The 20,585-nt window shown below is 34.0% G+C and overlaps 2 protein-coding genes across 5 annotated transcripts in view; both read right to left on the bottom strand.

Moving 5' to 3' along the window:
- LOC142983748 (uncharacterized) overlaps nucleotides 1-3,479 on the bottom strand; it is a 36,651-nt gene extending 33,172 nt beyond the window's left edge. The window contains exon 1 of the mRNA XM_076130770.1: nucleotides 3,297-3,479. Coding sequence (XP_075986885.1) covers nucleotides 3,297-3,319 — 23 coding nt within the window. The 5' untranslated portion in view covers nucleotides 3,320-3,479. The remainder of the gene's footprint in view (nucleotides 1-3,296) is intronic.
- Nucleotides 3,480-4,060: 581 nt separating this feature from the next.
- The window catches only part of Oamb (Octopamine receptor in mushroom bodies), a 163,142-nt gene continuing 146,617 nt past the window's right edge, over nucleotides 4,061-20,585 (bottom strand). The window contains exons 5-11 of one of the 4 annotated variants that reach the window (XM_076130610.1): nucleotides 9,243-9,479; nucleotides 8,653-8,866; nucleotides 7,804-7,957; nucleotides 7,119-7,413; nucleotides 6,543-6,760; nucleotides 6,048-6,221; nucleotides 4,061-5,631 (exon numbers count right to left, since the gene is read on the bottom strand). In XM_076130610.1, the coding sequence (XP_075986725.1) occupies nucleotides 5,628-5,631; nucleotides 6,048-6,221; nucleotides 6,543-6,760; nucleotides 7,119-7,413; nucleotides 7,804-7,957; nucleotides 8,653-8,866; nucleotides 9,243-9,479 (1,296 nt within the window). In that variant the 3' untranslated portion in view covers nucleotides 4,061-5,627. The remainder of the gene's footprint in view (nucleotides 5,632-6,047; nucleotides 6,222-6,542; nucleotides 6,761-7,118; nucleotides 7,414-7,803; nucleotides 7,958-8,652; nucleotides 8,867-9,242; nucleotides 9,480-20,585) is intronic. The other 3 variants (XM_076130612.1, XM_076130611.1, XM_076130613.1) reach the window with 3 other exon arrangements.

Genomic DNA, 20,585 nt, shown 5'->3' with positions numbered 1-20,585 from the left:
ACCCATGTAAGTCATGTAACACCATTTACAATGAATAGACCCTTGCAATAAGGGGCGAGTTTATTGCCATATACCGAGTATGTCAACTTTGGGCTGCTTTTGTAAGGAATAATGCGACTGATGACAATTGAGATGTTATTTAAAGAAAATCTTCACTTAATATCCTGTGGGAAGCTGGTAAAAACCGGTCAAGTACGGTCAAGTAAGTCATAAGGTGAAAGCAACCAGTCTGTAAGTACGTACTAATCAATAGAGTCATACGACGCATGATGCAATGTTATTGCCCCGACATCCCGTTATGGAATTATAATGAGCCTCGTCTCGTCTTCAAGGCATTCTTTAGTACAGAGCGGATGTTCTACTTGGTAATACAGAATTACAGCGGAAATATCAGTCTTGTGTGAAGGTATTTTACATGGAGGTGAAGTTATGTGATTAATTAGAACTACAAACAGGAAAGTAAGAGGAAATGAAGATAATTATGAGGCAGAAAGTTGTTTACGCAGAATAGCTGATATTTTCCCTGACTTAAGAACCATAGAACCAAGTTTTTACTGCACGTTTGGCACAGTGGTTAACTTGGCTGCCGCAATAACCAAAGCACTGCGTGTGGTGGGTTCGAATCCCTCGCGGGACAAATATTTGTGTAATGAGCACGAGTATCTGATCTGAGTCTGGTTGGTGATGTAGCTTTCTAAGTATGTATTTATAAGTATGTTTATTAGTTATTTGGTTACCTTAGTACAAGCTCTGCTTAGGTTTCAAATGATCGTGTGTGAGTTGTCCAATGATATTTATTTAAGTTACATGCTTCGTCTTCATTCAAATTGACAAACCAGGTCAGTAGAAAATTTAACACAAACAGTATGACATGAATTTTGTAATCACTTCACACGTGAGTATGGAGGTGTGACTTGGAAATACTCCAAAGAACCTCGAATTCTGACAGTACGAATAAGTTAGAACAAGCCTTCAACTTATTACCGTAACAAGATGAATTAGAAGACCTTCCAAGCCGTGCGTTGGTACTTATACCATCTGCTTGAAAGGTCCTTTAGAATGCTATTTTTGGGATAGATAGGTCCGCTGAGTAGTTCACTGAGCATTATATAATTCTACAGGATATGACTTTCCTCTATCTACCGAGAGAATTATACCTGGTTACAGTTGACTCAAAGTGTATTCTATGTAGCACGATTTGCTACAGACTGAACCTACCAGTACCAAGTAACGAGCGGTTACCATAAAATTGTTATTTCAGAATACGATAAGAGGGCTGAGCTGTTGTTGAGATTAGGAAGTCGACTGGCATTTCGTAAAGATACCAGAATGACTTCATTCACCAAATTGACAAACTGCACCCAAAATATTTCGCATTCAAAACACATTTTGTTTACAGATTAAACAGATAGCAGACAGACAGACAGCAAGGACTTGATTGCGATTCTTATCTATATCATGCGGGCGATAGAACTGATTCACGGGTAAAGAACCTTTGACAGTCATGACCTATTTACCAAATGACGGAAAATGTTCGCGATTTTAGATAACAATGCATTTAACTGTTGTGAAGAAATGGAGAAAGTTTTCATGGTAAAATATGTTAACTAAAACATTTCGAGTATATTGTACCTACCTACTTTACTTTACGAGTTACCTGTGTTTCGAAAACAGACGTACTGTGTAGAAGTAAGACTAACCCCCGGTTTCTGAGGTACAATTAGCGTTAGTTTATCTATTCAATAGCGTTTAAACTCATATAAAAAACGCTATTGAATATATAAACTACCGTTAAGTATACTCAGAACCCGGGGGTAATAATTTTTATGGTTGGTATAGCGTAGTAGTTGAAGACAAGTTCCAAAAAATGGCGTAATATGTACCTAATAATATGATAGCAACAGCGTCAAGGTATTTAAATAGACATTTTTAGGATTTCGAACCCGAAGGGTAAAACGGGACCGTGCGCGCTTTCAGCTCGCACTTGGCCGGTTTATTAAATTATTGAAACTCTATTGTTAAGTATTTTAAAGTAATTGATGATGATTTTTGGTACACCATAAGGTTACGACTGAAAACAATGAGAATGTAGCTATATAGGTAGGTACCTGGGTAGCGTTTTTTTAACGTTCTAAGAAAGAAAGCAATCATTAAGATTCAACCTAGACCGGTGATTTAATTGACGATTGTTATCGGTGGAATTACTTTTCTGAAGAATTCATTTATTTAGCCAAGAATTAAACATTAACCATTTCAAATCTTATAACTTTGCGTCTCATTAGTTCAATTTCTACTAATATCTAGCCTATCTAGGGACCAATATCGTCAGCAACTTTTAGTTGACTATACGACGAATATGCCAACAAATAATCGCCGGTCTGTACAAACTTTTAAAAAGAAATGCACCTGTTTCATTTCGTTCACTTGTTTTAAATATTGTGTACTGATACAGCTTCCAAGATACCAATCAGATCAGCTGCATATAAACCAGTTGACATTTATAACAATTTGATCAAAAGTAAACGTTATAAAAATTCATTCAAGGCCGTCCGACGATGGTAATAATGAAATTACTTGAATTCTTTATTTTAAAACAATTGAATTGCAACTTTATTTTCATAGAAATAAAGATTATTTCAGTTTGTTTCATTTTTGTCGGCGTGGCTGGCAAGCCGCTCAAATACTCGACGGTGATTGGTTGAAAATTACGATCGTGAATGTAGACATGTGAAATGCATTGTTTGTGTTTTTCACAATATGGACAGATGTTATGCCTAAATTGGCTAACCATAAATATTTAGCACTTGACGCTCCATAAATTAGAAGGAAAACTAAACGCTTATTATGGTATGGTCTAATCTCTTATTTATAATTAATTTGTATACATTTTATATGTCGCTATTATTGTAATCAAAATATTTTGCCGCTCTAGTTTTTTTTAATAATAATAAAATATTTTAGCCATGAGTGAAACTAACGTAAGAATTATTTAGACAAGAATATTGCTGATTCAGCCGTCGAAATAAATGTATGTGTTTAACATTGAAATCAATTGAAATAAACATTTGATATTCATAAAAATCGGCATTGACATTTTCGTTGCTCAACGGAAAAGTTTTTTTAAGATAGATTTAGTAAAAATGATTAATGTACTTGTTCTTATATTGGAAAAAAAATGTATTTGAACCAATAATTAACTGTTGCGAAATCTAGGAATGCTATTCTCAAGGCGAGCCTTTCAACTTTCAATACGATACAGTATTGTGTACAAGAATTAAAATAAACAGATTACTCACCCTTCTACGCCTCCGAAAAACATTTTGATATCACCAAACGATTATACTTCCACAAGATAAAAATATACGCGACGAAAAACACAACTAAATAAGATTATTGTTCAATACTTTCTCGATTATAAACAAATCATTTATTCATACAACATCCACATCTTTCAATGGCGAAAGCGGGCGCTCAACTGAATGAAGTTTGAATGAAAGTGACACCGATGGCATTGACCGGCCGCTAGAGTTGGCCGAACCATTCGTTCATAACTCTGCTATTGCGCTCTGCTACTTTGACTACGTTCAGTAAGCGTGTAGTTGTAAATCTGCTACCGTACGTTATGAAGTTCTTTTGAATTCATTAATTTAAAACCATTTCACTGTAGCTTTAGTGTTTTAATAAAGTTAACATTACAGTATTATATGATGCGTATGAATATGAATAGAGTTATATAATCGATGAGTTAAATGTTGATTTTATTGGTCAACGTTATTTATGTAAGTACTTGTTAGTCAGTAAGGTACTAGTGAATGTTTGTAAAAAAAAATAGTGCGGTCGGTTCATAATAAAATCTTTCTCAAAATTAGTTTCTTCAAATTTAAATTTATTCTGTTAGCTGCTATTGAAAATATTAAATGACAATATTTTTCTCAACACGTGGGAATCGAACCCGACGTCGTATTAACAGTCGCTGACACTAGAACCGAATTTTATTATAGTAGATTGCTGTTATTTTTCATGGGATAATTTTGTAAAGAAATAAAACAACATATAGGTAACATCTCGTATATTAATCCATATTGATATCGTCCACACATAAACATACAACTCTCGCCTAACGAATATAATGTTAAAACATCGAATACACAATCGAATAAATTTGAGGAACGTTGAGATCTTTAATTATCCATCGACTATATAGATACCCGTTTAAGCTAATCGTAGGCAGATAGGCCAGATTTTTTTAGTACTGTTTATACAAGAAATGCCCTACTACACTTTTGTTCCATTAACTAAATAAATTACTGAATTGTTCAATCAATCTGTATCTTTCTATAGAAGGATTTGTACATTATTTGTGTTGAGTAATCAAAGAGTTATATGTCCAATCTCATATAGTCTAATATAAATCCGAAGGTACAGTTCAATTACTTATATAAAAAACAGGCACTGTCAACCACCGATCTTCCTGGTCAGTTTTCAAACTACAATTACATATTGTTTTCTTAGAAAATTGAACTTATTGATGCTAATCTGATTATGGGTTATTATAATATCAAATATTTTGTATTGCTTATCTATTGTTCCGTAATATTTTATATTAAACCTTGTTAATTCTTGTTCACTAGACTGCATATTCCTGTATAAAATGACTAGGTACAAACATTGATTACATTATTTTTATAATATTTATATACTATTACTGTATTTGTAGTCTGACCACAGCTTGTAAAACGAACCATTACGTTTTACTCTAGGGTTCTAAGGCATGGATAGACTAGTGGAGGTAAATGATACACACAATAAGTCAGATTAGGGACATTATTATTATAAATTGATTCATACAGAATCTGCGGAAAAGAAGGCGAAACAAGAATACAGTATAAGGTATAGGAAACAACTATGAGGTTCTATATCATAGCCTTAAAGGGCCTCTAGCTTACCTACTTATAGGAAAAGTATCTTATGAGATACTAACATTAATCGAATATTACTCTTTAGAGCTGAGTCAAGGATAAAAGAACTAGGACTACTACCTTTCAGTTGCAAGCGTTTATAAATTTGGAGTTTCTAAAGCAGACGAAAAACGTATATATACACGAATATTTTTAATAAATATTTTATGTATATAACGCTTTCTTGTCTAAATTAATTACTACTTAATTCTACAACTTAACATTTAGAGTTCCTCATACAAACAACGAATTGGTTATCTAACATCTTTGATACATTAATATTAGGTACAATTAAGTCCTGACAGTCTTTTCAATAAATAAATTCACCTTTAAAAAACATTCACTGAAATACACACATTATTTATTATTATAATTTTAAATAGCTCGTTAATGTAGGCTATTTTCGTTATAACGATGGAATAACTAAGTTATTTTTACGTTATAATGATTTTCGTACACATTTAGATATAATATTATTATAATTTATTTTATTATATTATAATAAGAGTTTATGGTGATTTTTAAAGTAGGACGCCTTTAGTAACGATATACAGGTAAAAATTGTTTTTGATTGTACGTTATTTTCACAGCTATTATTAATAACGTTATATTCTATACACATGCGACGGTGGACTGGAACTGCGGGTTCTGCCGTCGCATAGCTTGCCGTCACCTGAAAATAGTAATTAATTTATTATTATTGTTAAGACAAGCATAAAATTGTATTGTTATAATATTAAATGCGGATAAGAATAATGTTTGAATAAAAACATTCGTCATATTTTGATTCAGTAGTGACATCTAGCGAAAGTAAGCTGTTCCAGGTTTCGCTCAAGTTAGTATTGCTTAAAAATCGCAGATGGCGTTGTACTCAATATTGTCAATCGTAACTATATTCGTAGAATGTTTGATAATGCTTAAGAAAGTTTTGTACATAAATAATACATAGAAAGTTTGATATAAATACCATTTTTCCTGTAATATCAGTATATTTTAAACTATTATTTTGTTTAGAAAAGTTACGATTAAATTGCCTTGTCAATACATAGTACGGATTTTTTATGTCTATTTGTGAATTCAATTGCTCACCTATCCGCAGCCGTAGTAGGTGGTATAACGGTGTGATTATGTCCGTCATGTTCGTCCAGTGAGTGAGAGTGAGTTGGTCTGTGGTTTTGTCTCCTCGAGCCTTCGCCGTCTGACTCACGGCGAGGACCTCCACCGCCGCAGAAGCACTTGCAGATTATGCGTTTGAACGCGAACCTGGGTAAAAATGCGTGATTTTATGTCATTGTATAGCAATTATCAGTAGATCTTTTATATGATTCCGTTGAATTTGGCGTCTTAAAACAGCGCATTTCAAAGAATTCAATATGAAATCTTGAAAAAAATACTTACTTACTGAATTCATAATAATATGCCGATGCAATACACATCGTTTCATCATTAATAGAAACGGCTAATTATGTTTTAGATAATGCGTAACTTATCTACCATTAATTAGAAAGGTACACCTTTGTATCTGCTTTAAGTCTATACTTAAAAAGTTAGTATAAATACCAAAATTATAAATTTTATTCTAACCTGAAGTCTTTAGAAAACAGCGCATAAATCAGTGGATTGATCGCCGAGTTGCAATACCCAAGCCAGAAAAGCACGGAGAACACGATAGGCGTGACACAATCACCGCAGAACGCCCTCACTACGTAGACGCTGAAGAACGGCAGCCAACAGAACACGAAGCCACCGACTATGATGCCTAGTGTCTTGGCTGCTTTCGTCTCCATGCGGAAACGTTTGACCTGGGAACAGTACAGTAAAGAGGTACCTTTAGACACACATACTTTATATTAAAGACGTCTCTACAGCATTTGGCTGGTTGGTGTCAAATAGTGTCAATGAACACCTAAGAAAACTTTATGTGTTGCTGCCGTCTATAGCTTATATTGTGGTATAAAGACGGCGCAAATTGTAGATGCACCAGACGCGCCTACTTATATTTCTTTAAAATTTTTATGGAGAAATACAATTGAAAAATATAATTTATATATTACTTTTTTGGAATCAAACCCACGGCCTCCCAACGCATCCTTCCTATTGTTTTAGTAACATTTATTTCATAAGATTATATAAATCATGATTTGTTTAACGCTAAAGTACCTGAGCCTTGATATTCCTCTTCCCCATTCTCCGAGTAGTCCTCGGCTTATCCTCGTACTCATCATACAACGGTCCTGGAGCCAAATGATGGGAAGGTCTGACCCTCAACCGACTTTCAGTCAGTTCTCTTCCATCCCTTTCATAATGGACTGCGTATAATGAAGGGCTTGGAGACCGGCTCGAAGACCTGGAGTTCTCATGAGCCGGACATATTTGTTCTGAAGACGGATATGATACAGAGATCTTGACTTTTTCGTGAGCACGTCGCGCGCTCGAATGTCTGCAAGATGTTGTCCTGTTGTTACCAAATTTTGTCAACATTTTGTTTCAAAGACTCTATGTTAGAGCTACATTTAGATTTCGTATGAAAAGTATTTTTGGTTGTAATTTTATATCGTTAATTAAAGGTTCGAAGCTTTAAAAGAGTTGTTATATTGATAGACTTTACGGGACGTAGGAATCCTGTTGAGTATTTTAGGATTAGGTCATTATATAGTTTTCTTTAGTCTCTTCGAAATTGTTGAAAGTGACCAAGCAGGTAACCATTACTTGGAAACTCAGGTTTCAACTTTAACTTAGTTTCCTGTTGCCAAAGGTTGTTTTTTCATGAATATACAAGTAGCAGGTTCTTTCTTCTTTAGCTTCAGTCTTTATTTTAGAAGTACATAGGATATTTAATATTTACCTCCTCAATCGTTCAGGGGAGGCGCTAAGTGATGTGCTGGTGGAGTGATTGGAAGCCGTTGACAATGGAGAGCCGTGGGGGCGAGCTGACCCTCTACCACGGTGGATCCGCAGCGTTAGGCGGTTGTCGTCGAAACGGTTGCCCATTCCTTTACCTGAAGACGAAAAACATATAACTTCGACCAGTAAAAATTGTAAAGCAAAACTTAGGGGGGTCATACGTAGGAGCCTACAATTCACAATGCCGTCTACACATAGAATTCACATTACATTACACGTTGCACTCCTCCGGCTATTGTGACATCCAAGCCGAGCGTATCTATGCTTCGGAGGACTAATAAAAATTGGTCCTGGTTGTTGACAATTAAAGTAACAGTCTTCGGGCGGCTTGAACAACTTTGACACTAGGTTGACCACTAATGATACGATAAATAAATGAATTCGTTATGTGAAAGGATTTATTCGCTTTTATTATGTCTGGAACAAACTTCATTCTAGAAGTTTGAAGGTACTTTGTGTTTGTTATTGTTTTCAAGTCTGAAGAATTAAAGTAAGTATAAGTTACTTGTAAAGCTGATTAAGAAATGTTATTGTTGGTATCCTTGAATATCTAAAACGTTTTTTGGGGATTAGTTTAGCAATCATTTCTTGAGATAGCCTCAATTTTGTTTATGTACGTCAAATTGATGGTCACTATTGCAGCTTTGACGTAACGTGTTCACTTTAATTTATTGAAAAAAACAAAGTAAGTACAGCATAGTGGCTTTCAAATTGTCATCAACTGAGATACAAGTTACAATCATTGGTCACTAAAAATAAACAAAGTTTTCTTTTAAAACTTGATACTTACACTCACCTTTCGTAGTTCTAAAACCCTGATTAATGGCTTTAGTGGTTCTAACAGCTGCTTTGTATATTCTCCAGTAGAAGAACAGCATAACGAACATAGGGATGTAGAAGGAGCCTAGGGCCGAGTAGACCACGTAGCCGGCGTCGTTGGTCAGCTCGCAGGTCCACGGGCAAGGTGGGTTTGGAGACCAGCCGTCTTTGTCCGCTTCGTCAGGCTGTGGAGAAAGATAGAATTATGTTGAGGTACTAGATAGCTGATAGTTTGGTGGAGATGATTGCTAAGAGAGACAGGTTTCAATTCTGAATGAATCAGCTTTTTTATTGAGTCGAATGGTTTCAGATTGAGTCTTTAAGGACCGATTGTACGGTCGTTAGAAACTCTTCATGACTTAATATTATTTCAGAAAAATAGAAGACAAAGATTTACACGGGGCAGCTTAAGCTCAGACTTTTGTATTTTTCCTAAAAAAGAAATAAATAGATTTGCGTTATTGCCTATATCTTATAATATGTGTTTATTTTTTATAGCAACTTTCTAAAAAACTAACTTAACAACTATAGTATTACAAAAAAATCTAATAAAGAAGCTACCTTCTTATCCTTCCACCCAACCAGCGGTGGAAAGCAAATGACGAACGAGAGTACCCAAAGACCAGCGATCAAGGCCTTAGCTCTCTTCCTGCTCATAATACTGGGGTAGCTGACAGGTCTGGTGACGGCCACGTAGCGGTCCAGCGAGATGGCACAGAGGTTGAGGATCGAAGCCGTGCACATCCACACGTCCACTGCCAGCCATACGGAGCACCATACGTCGCCGAATATCCATACCTGGAAAAGGAAAATTTATTTTCTTTATTTATTTAAACTTCTTATACAAAATTGTATAAAGGCGGACTTAATGGGGTGGCTTATATTGGGGTGATGCAGAGATTAAATGAAGTAGTAAGAAAATTCCTAATATAAATTTATTGCATTCAAGGGTTTTGGTTTTATCACAATTGTATGTATTTGTAACTACTGTTCACGTAGTCATGAATTGTATTGACCAGTCTGTAAAATCCGAAATTAAATCGTTATTGGTATTCATTTATTGTGTGTTTTGATTGAATACTCAGGAGAATGGGCGTAGGCGATATGTCACTATGAACGATACTGAATAGTTAAATTATTAAAAAAAAACAGTCAAACAAAATTTTACGCTCCGTCTACGTACTCAGAAATTAGAATGCATTAAAATACCTTAAAGCGTGCTATGAAAATAATAACTTATTTCGAGGTGGTAAATACAAACATTTTATGAGTGGATATTATTGTTTATTGCAGCGTAAATATTAAATACCGCTACTCGCAATACCGATGCAAATGATGAAGAGCTTGAAATAGATTTTTTTAATTCTTATTTATAATTTTATGAATTCTCAGAACTTCAGAAAGGTTGTATCGCTAGATAAAGTTTTCGTGTGAAATATTTAAGAGTTTAAATTTTAACATCAATTTATTTGACGACTATGTTTCCGACAAAATTTTGTGGGACCTATCATAAAAATAGCGAGCCGCTTTGAAATTAAATAAAACTCGTATATTGCATATTATGGTTAAAGAAACACAGATTTTTCGTAAACGGCTATTTAGTTAATTTGCAGGACTTTCGTATCAAACCCCATTGATAAAATTTTGTGCACTAAAACAACGTATTTTCAACTTTATTGGCAAAATAATCCGCATTAATAAAAAAACGCAATCAGTGTCATTGCGATTTCTTTTTATTAATAAAATTTACAAAACAAATTTACATTAAAATTTGAAATTCATCCATATCTTACAACTAGCTGACCCGCGCAACTTAGCTTGCGTCACATAAGAGAGAATGGCTCAAAATTTTCCCCGTTTTTTTAAACATTTTTTACTGCTGCTCTGCTCCTATGGGCCGTAGGGTGATGATATATAGCCTATAGCCTTCCTCGATAAACGGGCTATCTAACACTGAAAGAACACATTTTTCAAATCGGACCAGTAGTTCCTGAGATTAGCGCGTTCCAACAAACAAACAAACAAACTCTTCAGCTTTATAATATTAGTATACATATCATTCCGCCATCAACTCAAAAGTTAGCATAACCTCTTACTACAGACCTTTACCCTCAAACCGTGGGTATTCTAGACTGTACTAATAGCCCGTATTTACTCAGAATTATCTGTAGATTTGCGAGTACAAAGATGTATCTAGAGTATATGTTACTAAACAGCTAATATCTGACGCGAGACATGAGGGCGGCAACCACAAATCTATTTAATGTATACACTTGTGGATAGATAACTGTTGTGAGCCCCTACTAGGTGTTTAATTGCGAGTTCTCTTTGGCTATCGAGTTGTACTTAAAATAGACAGTAATGTTTAGCAGGTCCAGGTATTTTAGAATGTAATAATTGTTTCACCGACCGCAAAAAATAGATTCTTACCGTGCCAAATTGTATTTAGTTCAAGTAAAATTTGACGAGTTCAAGAGTCGATTTATTCAGCGTGACGTGACCTTCAAAGTCGAATGACTTTGACGCTCTTGTAAATGATTGATGAATGAATGATTCTTCATATATTTTTATCTCTCCAAAATACTACAAAACGGTATAATTATTCCTTATAGTCTAGAGTGCAATGATGCATATAAATACATATCCCAATATAATAACCCTATAAAAGTGGCCTCTGCTTAATCGTAGAATATTGCTAGTTTGTATCTTAAAACTGTCTTATAAACGTGTTTAACTGCACGTTTGGCGCAGTGGTTTAAGCGGTTACCTCGCCGCAACAACCGTAGCGCCGCGTGTGGTGGGTTCGAATCCCACCCGGGACAAATCTTTGAGTGATGAGCACTAGTATTTATTTAATATTTATCTTCTTTGTGAGAATGAGTCGAGAACCATTAGTAAGAGAGTAAGAGTTATCATAACAAGCGGATGTGACAGATGTATGACGATAGTATTTAATTGGCTTTAATTAATGTTAACACCATTCTGTATACGTTAATTAACTTTCTGCTAAACTATTTATAGAAAAACGGCCTTAATCCTCATGGAATCTAAGATAATGCATTAACACAAAAATAAAGAACATCGGGCATTTTTGTATGGGACACTTACCTACGGCGAACAAAAATAAAATTAGGTACGGTGGATAGGCAATTAAATCTAGTTTACAATGGTATAGTTCCCATATCTGTGGGTCGTGGCAATAAGGAGAAAATGGACATTTAAAAAATATTTATAAAGATTTTTGGGCAATAATTGAAGAGGAAAAAAGGAATAAAAAATAATTAAAACAACATATTTTTCTCTTAACTTTTATTCTGCTGCATCTAAATCTAAAATAGTTTCGTCTAAAAACGCCGCAGGTGTGTGAAATTCGTCTTGATATACAGCCCAAGATAAAAAGTATACCACACTGGCGATGTGCGCGCAACTCCCAACAGTGCGGCGGCCGTGTATACAGGAACAGTAATAGCCCTCGAGGCTTTGTCTTCCCTGCAATGCCGGATTTATTAGTAGATATGTATAATAGCGTTTTGCTCTTATGTGACGGGACTGTATTCTGCCTCGTATTAAACATGCACATCAACTTGACGGATTTAGTCTGATTGGGTTTACAAAAATACCACGGAATGATATTTTAACTTACTGAGCGGTCGTTTAGTAATTAGGAAAAATAGTCAACTTAAAATATGATTTTCATTTTACTAATTATTTCCATTTTCCCATTATTGTGAATCAAAATAACTACACAATATTAAATATGATTGCAAACACTATCATTTAAAAAGGTTTTGGTTTATGTTCGCGACTTTTAAAAAATCGGGTAAAAAACGCCCGATGTTCTTTAAAATTAAATTATTTAAGTTTTTGTGTATGCTTAATAAAGTTAGGTTGTAATGGACCACGCCAATAAGATGAGGTTGAAAACTATATACCTACCCTGTACTGAAAATAAAGTCTTGAACATAAGATTCTTTCAAATACTTTCAATCACTTAGTTTTAGAATAGTGGATTCATTTATTTATTATTTTTATTATTTCCCGTATTTATTGATTTATTATTTATTAGAAACTGGAGGTAATTAAGAATTAAAAACAAAACCATTGACACGAAGAAGAAGAAGAAGTGTATTCATTTGGATTTTAGGTAAACTTTGTTGTGGAAAGTCATTAGTGTGATAAGATCTTAAATTCGAACATTTTGTTTAAGAACGTTGATCATTAGACAAATATAACTCTTTAACGACTATTAAAACAATCTTTATATATATAATTCTTCTGTAAGTGTGTATGTCACTGAACTTCTCTTATACGACTGGACCGATTTTGATGAAATTTTTTGTGTGTTCAAGGGGATCTAAGAATGGTTTAGATTCACAATTTTGTCCGCTGGACAATGTTTTTTTATTTAATTTTCAATATTAGACAAGACAACGTCTGTCGGGTCCGCTAGTAAAATATAAAACTTACTCAATTTAAATTGCCAGCACTATAATGCAGTTCATATACACAAGTACTTATCGTACATCTGTTAAGGCATTACACAAGGAACACTATCACGCACTTAATAATACATAGTGCTTAGTTAGCATATGGTAGTAGGTATGTATATATGTATGTATATGTGTGATGTATGTTAATGCTTCACGCATATTATTACGTGGTCTATCATATGAATTAACCATTACTGTTTCAGGTGTTGAGTACGGAATAGATTTTAGATATCTTGTATCGCTATTTAATTGTCTCGTAGGTAAATTAAAACTATCGTCTGTCTCCGGCGCAGTCGAATGTGTATGCGACTGCCGTGTAAAGATTTAGGGATGAAATCCTGGGTCGGGCCAAAAACTATTTTCTGAGTTTTTCTGTAAAAATTTCTCAAAGATTGTCCGGAGTTAAAAGGTGAGGTCTTGGACTTCTTCAGATCGTTTCGGTCATCCATTCCATCGGGGTATGAGTGTGAAGAAATAAAGTGTGTAACTGTGTATTGTGCACACACTTAGACACTATAAACAAAGATCTCCACCTTTACTCGGTTTCAATGAAATTGGCTTTCGTAGCCGGAAATCGGCTAGGAAATTATTATTATTCCAAAACTAGAACCAGCTCCTTATCTCAAGTGCTTCTCAAAGTATGAGATAAAAATATATTTAAATATATTTTGATATAAGTACATAAAATACTAATCGGGTAATCGAAACGTGCCAGCCTGGTATCTATGGAATGTAACATCACAATTACTCCATGATCGTAATAAAATACAAAAATTATGTAATTTTTTCACACATTTTCTTATACTAGCTTCTTAATTAAAAACAATAATTTACAAGTCAAACTAATACCTTTAGTTAACACGTGAGCCGTCCAATAAATCGAGTGTTTGCTCATTGCTATTAACCCTTGTCTTGTTGACACCTTATTTCCTTGTGTTTATAGCTGACAAAGTATCTGGGACGAAAGGGCCCGGTTTACGATCAAAGCTTGACGGAATACCTCGGCGGTTTAGTGTTAAGTGCCTTGTTAAATTGATGGGTTACTGTAACGTTATGATCTAATGAAGCTACTGTGTTTAAGGGAGTGTTGCATTATTTCTTGGTGTTTTTTTAAGGTAATGAACTGGCTCAGTTGCACAGTGATTGAGGTCGCCACGCCGCTACCATTGTGTCGGGAGGTCGTTCGATTCCCACACGGGACAATTATTTGTGCGATCCACAAATAATTGTTCCGGGTCTAGTTGTACTTCGTGTCTGTTGTTTGTATGTTTGTAAAAGTCCCCGCGACCCAAAGCAGTTCATAGTGCGGGAGTTTTCTTTAAAAAAAAAAAGAACGATTTGATGATATTTAATGTGATCGTGAACGATTGTTGACAAAGTATCTGGGACGAAAGGGCCCGATTTACAATCAAATTTTGACGGAATACCTCGGCGGTTTAGTGTTATACATACTAATAATCAAATCATGCGATGGCCAGGTCGGTCCATTTGTTTTAAACGTATTTTTTTTAACATTGGCATGATAATAACTCATGTAATAACTTAAGACAGAAAGTCCTTTAAGTAGAGACTAAATAGATTAATCGACTTGGTATTATATAGATCTCACAACTTTTTACAGCAGGGAGACTGAGCTGAGCTGAGATGTTTTTGACGGCATCACAATTTACATGATTACTAATTCTCAATGCCACCTATTCAAAAGAAATATGTGTAGGTACATAATTTACATCATAACTGATACCTATCCATTACAGATATTTTTACTTAAAATGTCTAGTATCATACAAAGTGTTCAAGTCTTAGACGTCTAGTCTTACATCCTTTGGTCTAGACTGCTAAGTAGTGGTATCACGTTCGCGACACTCTTTGAAGAAAATTCATGTTGACTAAAATGGCTCCGTGGTTCTTGTCATATTTAATTCTGAAGGAAATACGGCCTTGGCCAACGAATCTTGAAACGAAACGAAATTTTACTTTGACGGAATTTTTACCTTGACAGATTTGTACCTTGTTAAATTGATGGGTTACTGTAACGTTATGATCTAATGAAGCTACTGTGTTTAAGGAATTTTGTAGGAACTGCATTTTTTTTGTGTTTCTTTGGTAATTTAATGGATGAATGATTGAACTTGAGTGACTGCTCAGTATCAATTAGATATTCAAAGGACAGATTTTGAATCACCATTGAGTAGTTTTCTGATTTTTTTTGGGATGCTGACAGGCGCCATGTCGTAATTTTTTTTTTATTAATTTTAATGAGCTAAATACAAACTATGGCTGAATCTGGATTGATACAGTATTTTAGAGTTGTAGCTCAGTTTTTTTCTAAATAGTGATTAATAAATGAAAGTGGAGTTGCGAATTCAGCGGGTAAAAGAATAAGTTAGAATCTCTCTTATAAGTAAAACTTCTAAAATTAAAAATTTCGTTTCGTTTCAAGTTTCGTTGGCCAAGGCCGTATTTCCTTCAGAATTAAATATCACGAGAACCACGGAGCCATTTTAGTCAACATGAATTTTCTTCAAAGAGTGTCGCGAACGTGATACCACTACTTAGCAGTCTAGACCAAAGGATGTAAGACTAGACTGCTAAGACTTGAACACTTTGTATGATACTAGACATTTTAAGTAAAAATTTATTTAATGGATACGTATCAGTTACGATGTAGGAGAATGTTGGCTTAAATTACCTATATTCTTTTGAATAGGTGGCATTGAGAATTAGATCATTAAAGTGCGGTAATACTTTTGGTTAAGTATAATGTATGTGTTTGACTATAATTCGCGTTGTATGATTAACTCACACGATATCGTACGAATCATGTAAATTGTGATACATACCTATTTATAGCACCATAAACATTTGTAGTTAGAAATGTGAAAGTTGGTAAGCTTTTTTGTTTTTTTCATTACTTAGTTTTATTGGTACTTAGAAACGCGAAAAGAACTTCGATAAAAATTGGTACACTGGTAGATTATAGACCACATAAACATACGAATCACTTTTCAACAATTAATATGTTTACAAGTACACCAAATCGTGTACTAAATCATGTTATAATCCACGTAAATCTATTTTAAAATAGACCTAACCTTAATATAGACTACATCCACCCATCATTTCCATAAATACTTCATATAAACTCACTTTGATGGTAAGTTTCACTTTCATACTTGTTGCGTTACCACTAAGCTCATAAGCATCGTAATGTAAGTCCCACCTCAATGAATGTTTACATCACAGATATTTGAAACTAGATACCGCAAGTTATTCACACCAAGATTGTTTTATTTAAATAAGTGAATTAATTAATGTTGTTATTACTCTGTATGGTCTATTTATCTTGTTTTAATATTTTGTAATTTTATTCAATGTATACACTGTACCTACTATTATAATTTTATTTTGTAATTGATTATAACATTTTAATGCTGTGATCTCCTGTAATTGAGAAAGCACTTAACTTTTATCTCACATTGCATGTAATTCTGTTTTCGTAAAGTGTATTTCTTGTTGGAGATCCATAATAAATAAATAAATAATTGTGAGTTTGAATTATAAACCCATTGTTGTCTTATTAATGGGCAATCTTAAGGGAACGGTTGAGCATTGAATCCGTCAAGCAGTTCAAATGTGAGTTGAAGGCATTGCATTCTTACAATAACTTTTTTATTGAATTCTAAGGCAATTAAAAAGGTTGGCTACCATATTTACCGCCACCGTTAGAAGTTTTATGACTGACTTAATGGTTAGAACCGATTTTAACTTTTGTATTTACAACATTAGAATGAAAATTATTACATGTCGTAATCATAATAAATTTGAAATCACATCTCGTTTGATAATCACGTTGCCTAATTATCCCTCTTTAATCGAAAATCGCGAGAAATTTGATCAGATGTCAACGTACAAAGCACACTTCAACTTACTTGCGGCATCCAGCCTACTCAATATCAGTGGTTAACATGTTAATATTAAATTCGGATCGCTTTGAAAACGGTTAGGCTCATGACGTGTTTAATTATACACTCAAAGTACATACATCAAGTGCCAAACGGAGGGGATGATTGGCACTTAATGTAACACTACTTAGTACCGACTTTGATCATTATTCTTAAGCAGGGGCTCCCAACTTTTTCTTAGCCCAGGACCACTTTTATATGATTCTTGTTAGCAGGGACCACTATGTCAGTATATTAAAAATAAAGTGTAATATTCATCCTGAAAATTTAAAATTTTAAAATCATTCGCGGACCATATTATTATATTGACTCCCGCGGACCACTGGTTGGAAACCACTGTTCTAAAGAATACTTTCAGAAATGCTTATAATGGTAATTATTTTTCCAGATGTAAGAGAAAAATTACTGCTAAATGCTATTCATTTATGGATATTTATCTACATTTTTCTCTGTTAAAATTTCTTTCAATCGTTTAGATTTTTAATAATGTACTAAACGCAATTAAACGAGCAAACTACGTAATAAATAAAAGAATGAATGAGTCGTTATGTAAGTGTGAAGAAGAAGATTAAGTAAGAATATTTTTCTAATATCTGTGTTTATAAATCAATACTTATACAGTCTGGAACCATAATTTAAAAATGCGAGAATCCTTACTCACTCAACACTGCTTATACGAATAAAATTTCTAAATGAGTTTGTGTCTAAAATAATTCCTAGATAAATACTGTATTTCATATGAAAAATACGCCTAAATAATTATTTATAAACGGTGTAAGATCCTACCGTAATAAAACTTACTGCATACTACCTTTCCCACAAAATAGGTGTGAGAAAAACCGAGCACATTTTAAAATCTTCATACGATATTCAAGCGAGTGCGGGAGTATAAAATTAATTATAATTATGAAAGAATTTTAGCACACTGGCTTTTTAAATAGAGCAAAAAGGTTTGTACGTGACTTATTAAAATGTGTGAGGAGCTTTCATATGAGATATATTATATTTCTAGGCTTCTCTATGAATAAAGACTTAAGACGTTATTAAAAGTATAATATACTTATGATTATGCAGTTTAAAAATATATTTTATACTGTTGTAGAATAGTACTGAATCTTTCAAAGTTCCATTATATAAACTTCTGAACTTACGGATTTCTTTATGCTTACAAATAATACTTAGTTAATGATGATTTTTTTGTCGGGAATGATGCATTGTTACAACTCTAAATAAAATAAGCTTCTTATACTATGCACTCAAGCCCTAGTCATTTCTTCGTTCCTCAAGGAAAGCTTTCCAGTTGCACTCGAAAATTATATACTGTTACCTATACCCGAAGGCTTAGGCATAGGTTTATAAAATCACCCACCTTTTGCCATTATATGTTGGTCCCATATAATAGGGGGCGAGCTATTGCCATTAACTTTACTCTTTAATAAACTCCAAGCAACTGTTTAAAATAAAAATGTTTAGAATATAATTAGAATAGACCAGTAGTACTTTGCCTGACCCGGGAATAAATCTCGAGACGGACGGTGACACTACCAACCGCGCCACAGAGACACTTATCAGTAAAAACATTTGTGTTGCTATTCTAATGTCTCTATTCAGTACAAGACACAAAAATGTCAAAGAAACATTAAGTATAGCTCTATAATAAGTATAGCTCGTATCTTTACAAGTCGGCCTACTTTTTGAGGTTATGCAAACATGCCATATCAAATTCCTAGAATAGTTTTATGAACAAAATGTTTCGTGAATACCTGCACGAGTTTTGATAGCGTTTCTCAAAGTTGTTTACTTTTTTAGGAAATGGTTGTGAGATATTTGTGAAATATGTCAAGCTTTGTCTACCTACGCAGAAAAATACATTCAAGTCAGGCTACTGTACCTCGATTCTCTACCACTATCGACTACCGACAACCGGCTAGCTATCGAAATTTTGACATTTAGAATGTACTGCCAAAGCATTTCCTACGACACCCGTCAGAGGCGCTGATCAGATTTTCATACAAAATTTCTCGATGACAGGTCGATTGTCGGTAGTCGATAGTAATAGAGAATTGAGCTATAGATTAAATTGATTGGAAGGTGTTCTGCATTTTTAGTGATAGCTTTTCAGTGATTAGTAGCCCGATTCTCTACAACTATCGAGTATCGACAACTGGCTAGTTATTGAGAAAAAAGTATGAAAATCTGATCAGCGCTTCTAGAAACGTCGTAGAAACTTTTCTGCAATACATATTTTTAAATCTCAAACTCTCGATACTCAGTGTTTCCGATTGTAGAGAATGGCGCTAGAGCATTAATAGTGTACAATTATCTATGGTGTGAGCGAAAGTACATGTAAATGAAATAAGTCTGTAGTCCGATTAGTGTTTGAGTCTGGCTAGTGAAAGACATTAGATGTCTTTTTTAGCAAATTATAAAATTGGGTCAGAAGTTGTCGAGATTTCAAAAGTACTAATGCACCGTAGTTGACGGACGAAAATGCTCTCAAAAATACTTTCATTTTTCTGTTATGTTTACTACAATCCTACAATGTATGCTGAATTGCAAGTGGCATGTATCGTAAGATGTATGACCTATTCGACCGATTTCGGCCATGGCGACCATGGCCTTTTTAATTCACCCTTATAATTGCATTTTATTTTTCACATTTTGAGAACAGCTGTCCCAATGGCTCCATTCGTTAAACAACAAAGCAGTAGTGTTGCGTGTTGCAATTATTCGCCCCACGCGTTGCCGTCGGTTCAACATTGATTTTCGTTTCGCCTACGCTAATTCGATAACAGTTAGACGATAGTAGGTCGAAGACAGGCTATGTTAACTTTAATGTAAGGTTTAATATATGGTAAATGTTTTATTTAGAAACTATATCTTTAGCATCGGCGATCGGCGATTTATTTAGTAGTTAGTATGCAGTCTTCCTATGAGTTAAGTGTACATCACTATCTACTCCAATTGGTTGCAATTAATAATTATGCACTGGATTGTTTTTAAATATTATAAGCTATTTAGCGTATAAGGAGATATTAAGTAATTCTGATTAAACCGGAATAAAATTATATTATTGGACAAATATTATTGGACAACTCACTCACGGTCATTTGATTCCAAACTAAGCAGAGCTTGTACTATGGTAACCAAATAACTGATAAAAATACTTATATACTTCTAAATATATACTTACTAGCTGACCCGGCAGACTTCGTACTGCCTCATCGATCTTAATAAATAAATAAATAAATCTTTTGTATAAAATGATTTTAAAACAAGCAAATCGAATCTGTATTTAATTAAAATGCATTTATCGAATAAAGCATGAAGTTGTATTATTATTTTCGATACATCATGTTGCTTACTTAGAAAACAGAGTTTTCCTGAAATACTGGCTATTTATAAGGTTTAAATTTGATATTCACAGACACACACTGTTAAAATACAGT

The sequence above is a fragment of the Anticarsia gemmatalis genome, chromosome 24 (genome assembly GCF_050436995.1).
Source record: "Anticarsia gemmatalis isolate Benzon Research Colony breed Stoneville strain chromosome 24, ilAntGemm2 primary, whole genome shotgun sequence".
In the NCBI taxonomy this organism is placed as follows: Eukaryota; Metazoa; Arthropoda; class Insecta; order Lepidoptera; family Erebidae; genus Anticarsia; species Anticarsia gemmatalis.
The sequence above is the reverse complement of the archived record's forward strand: the minus strand, read 5'-3'. Positions and strand labels throughout refer to the sequence as shown.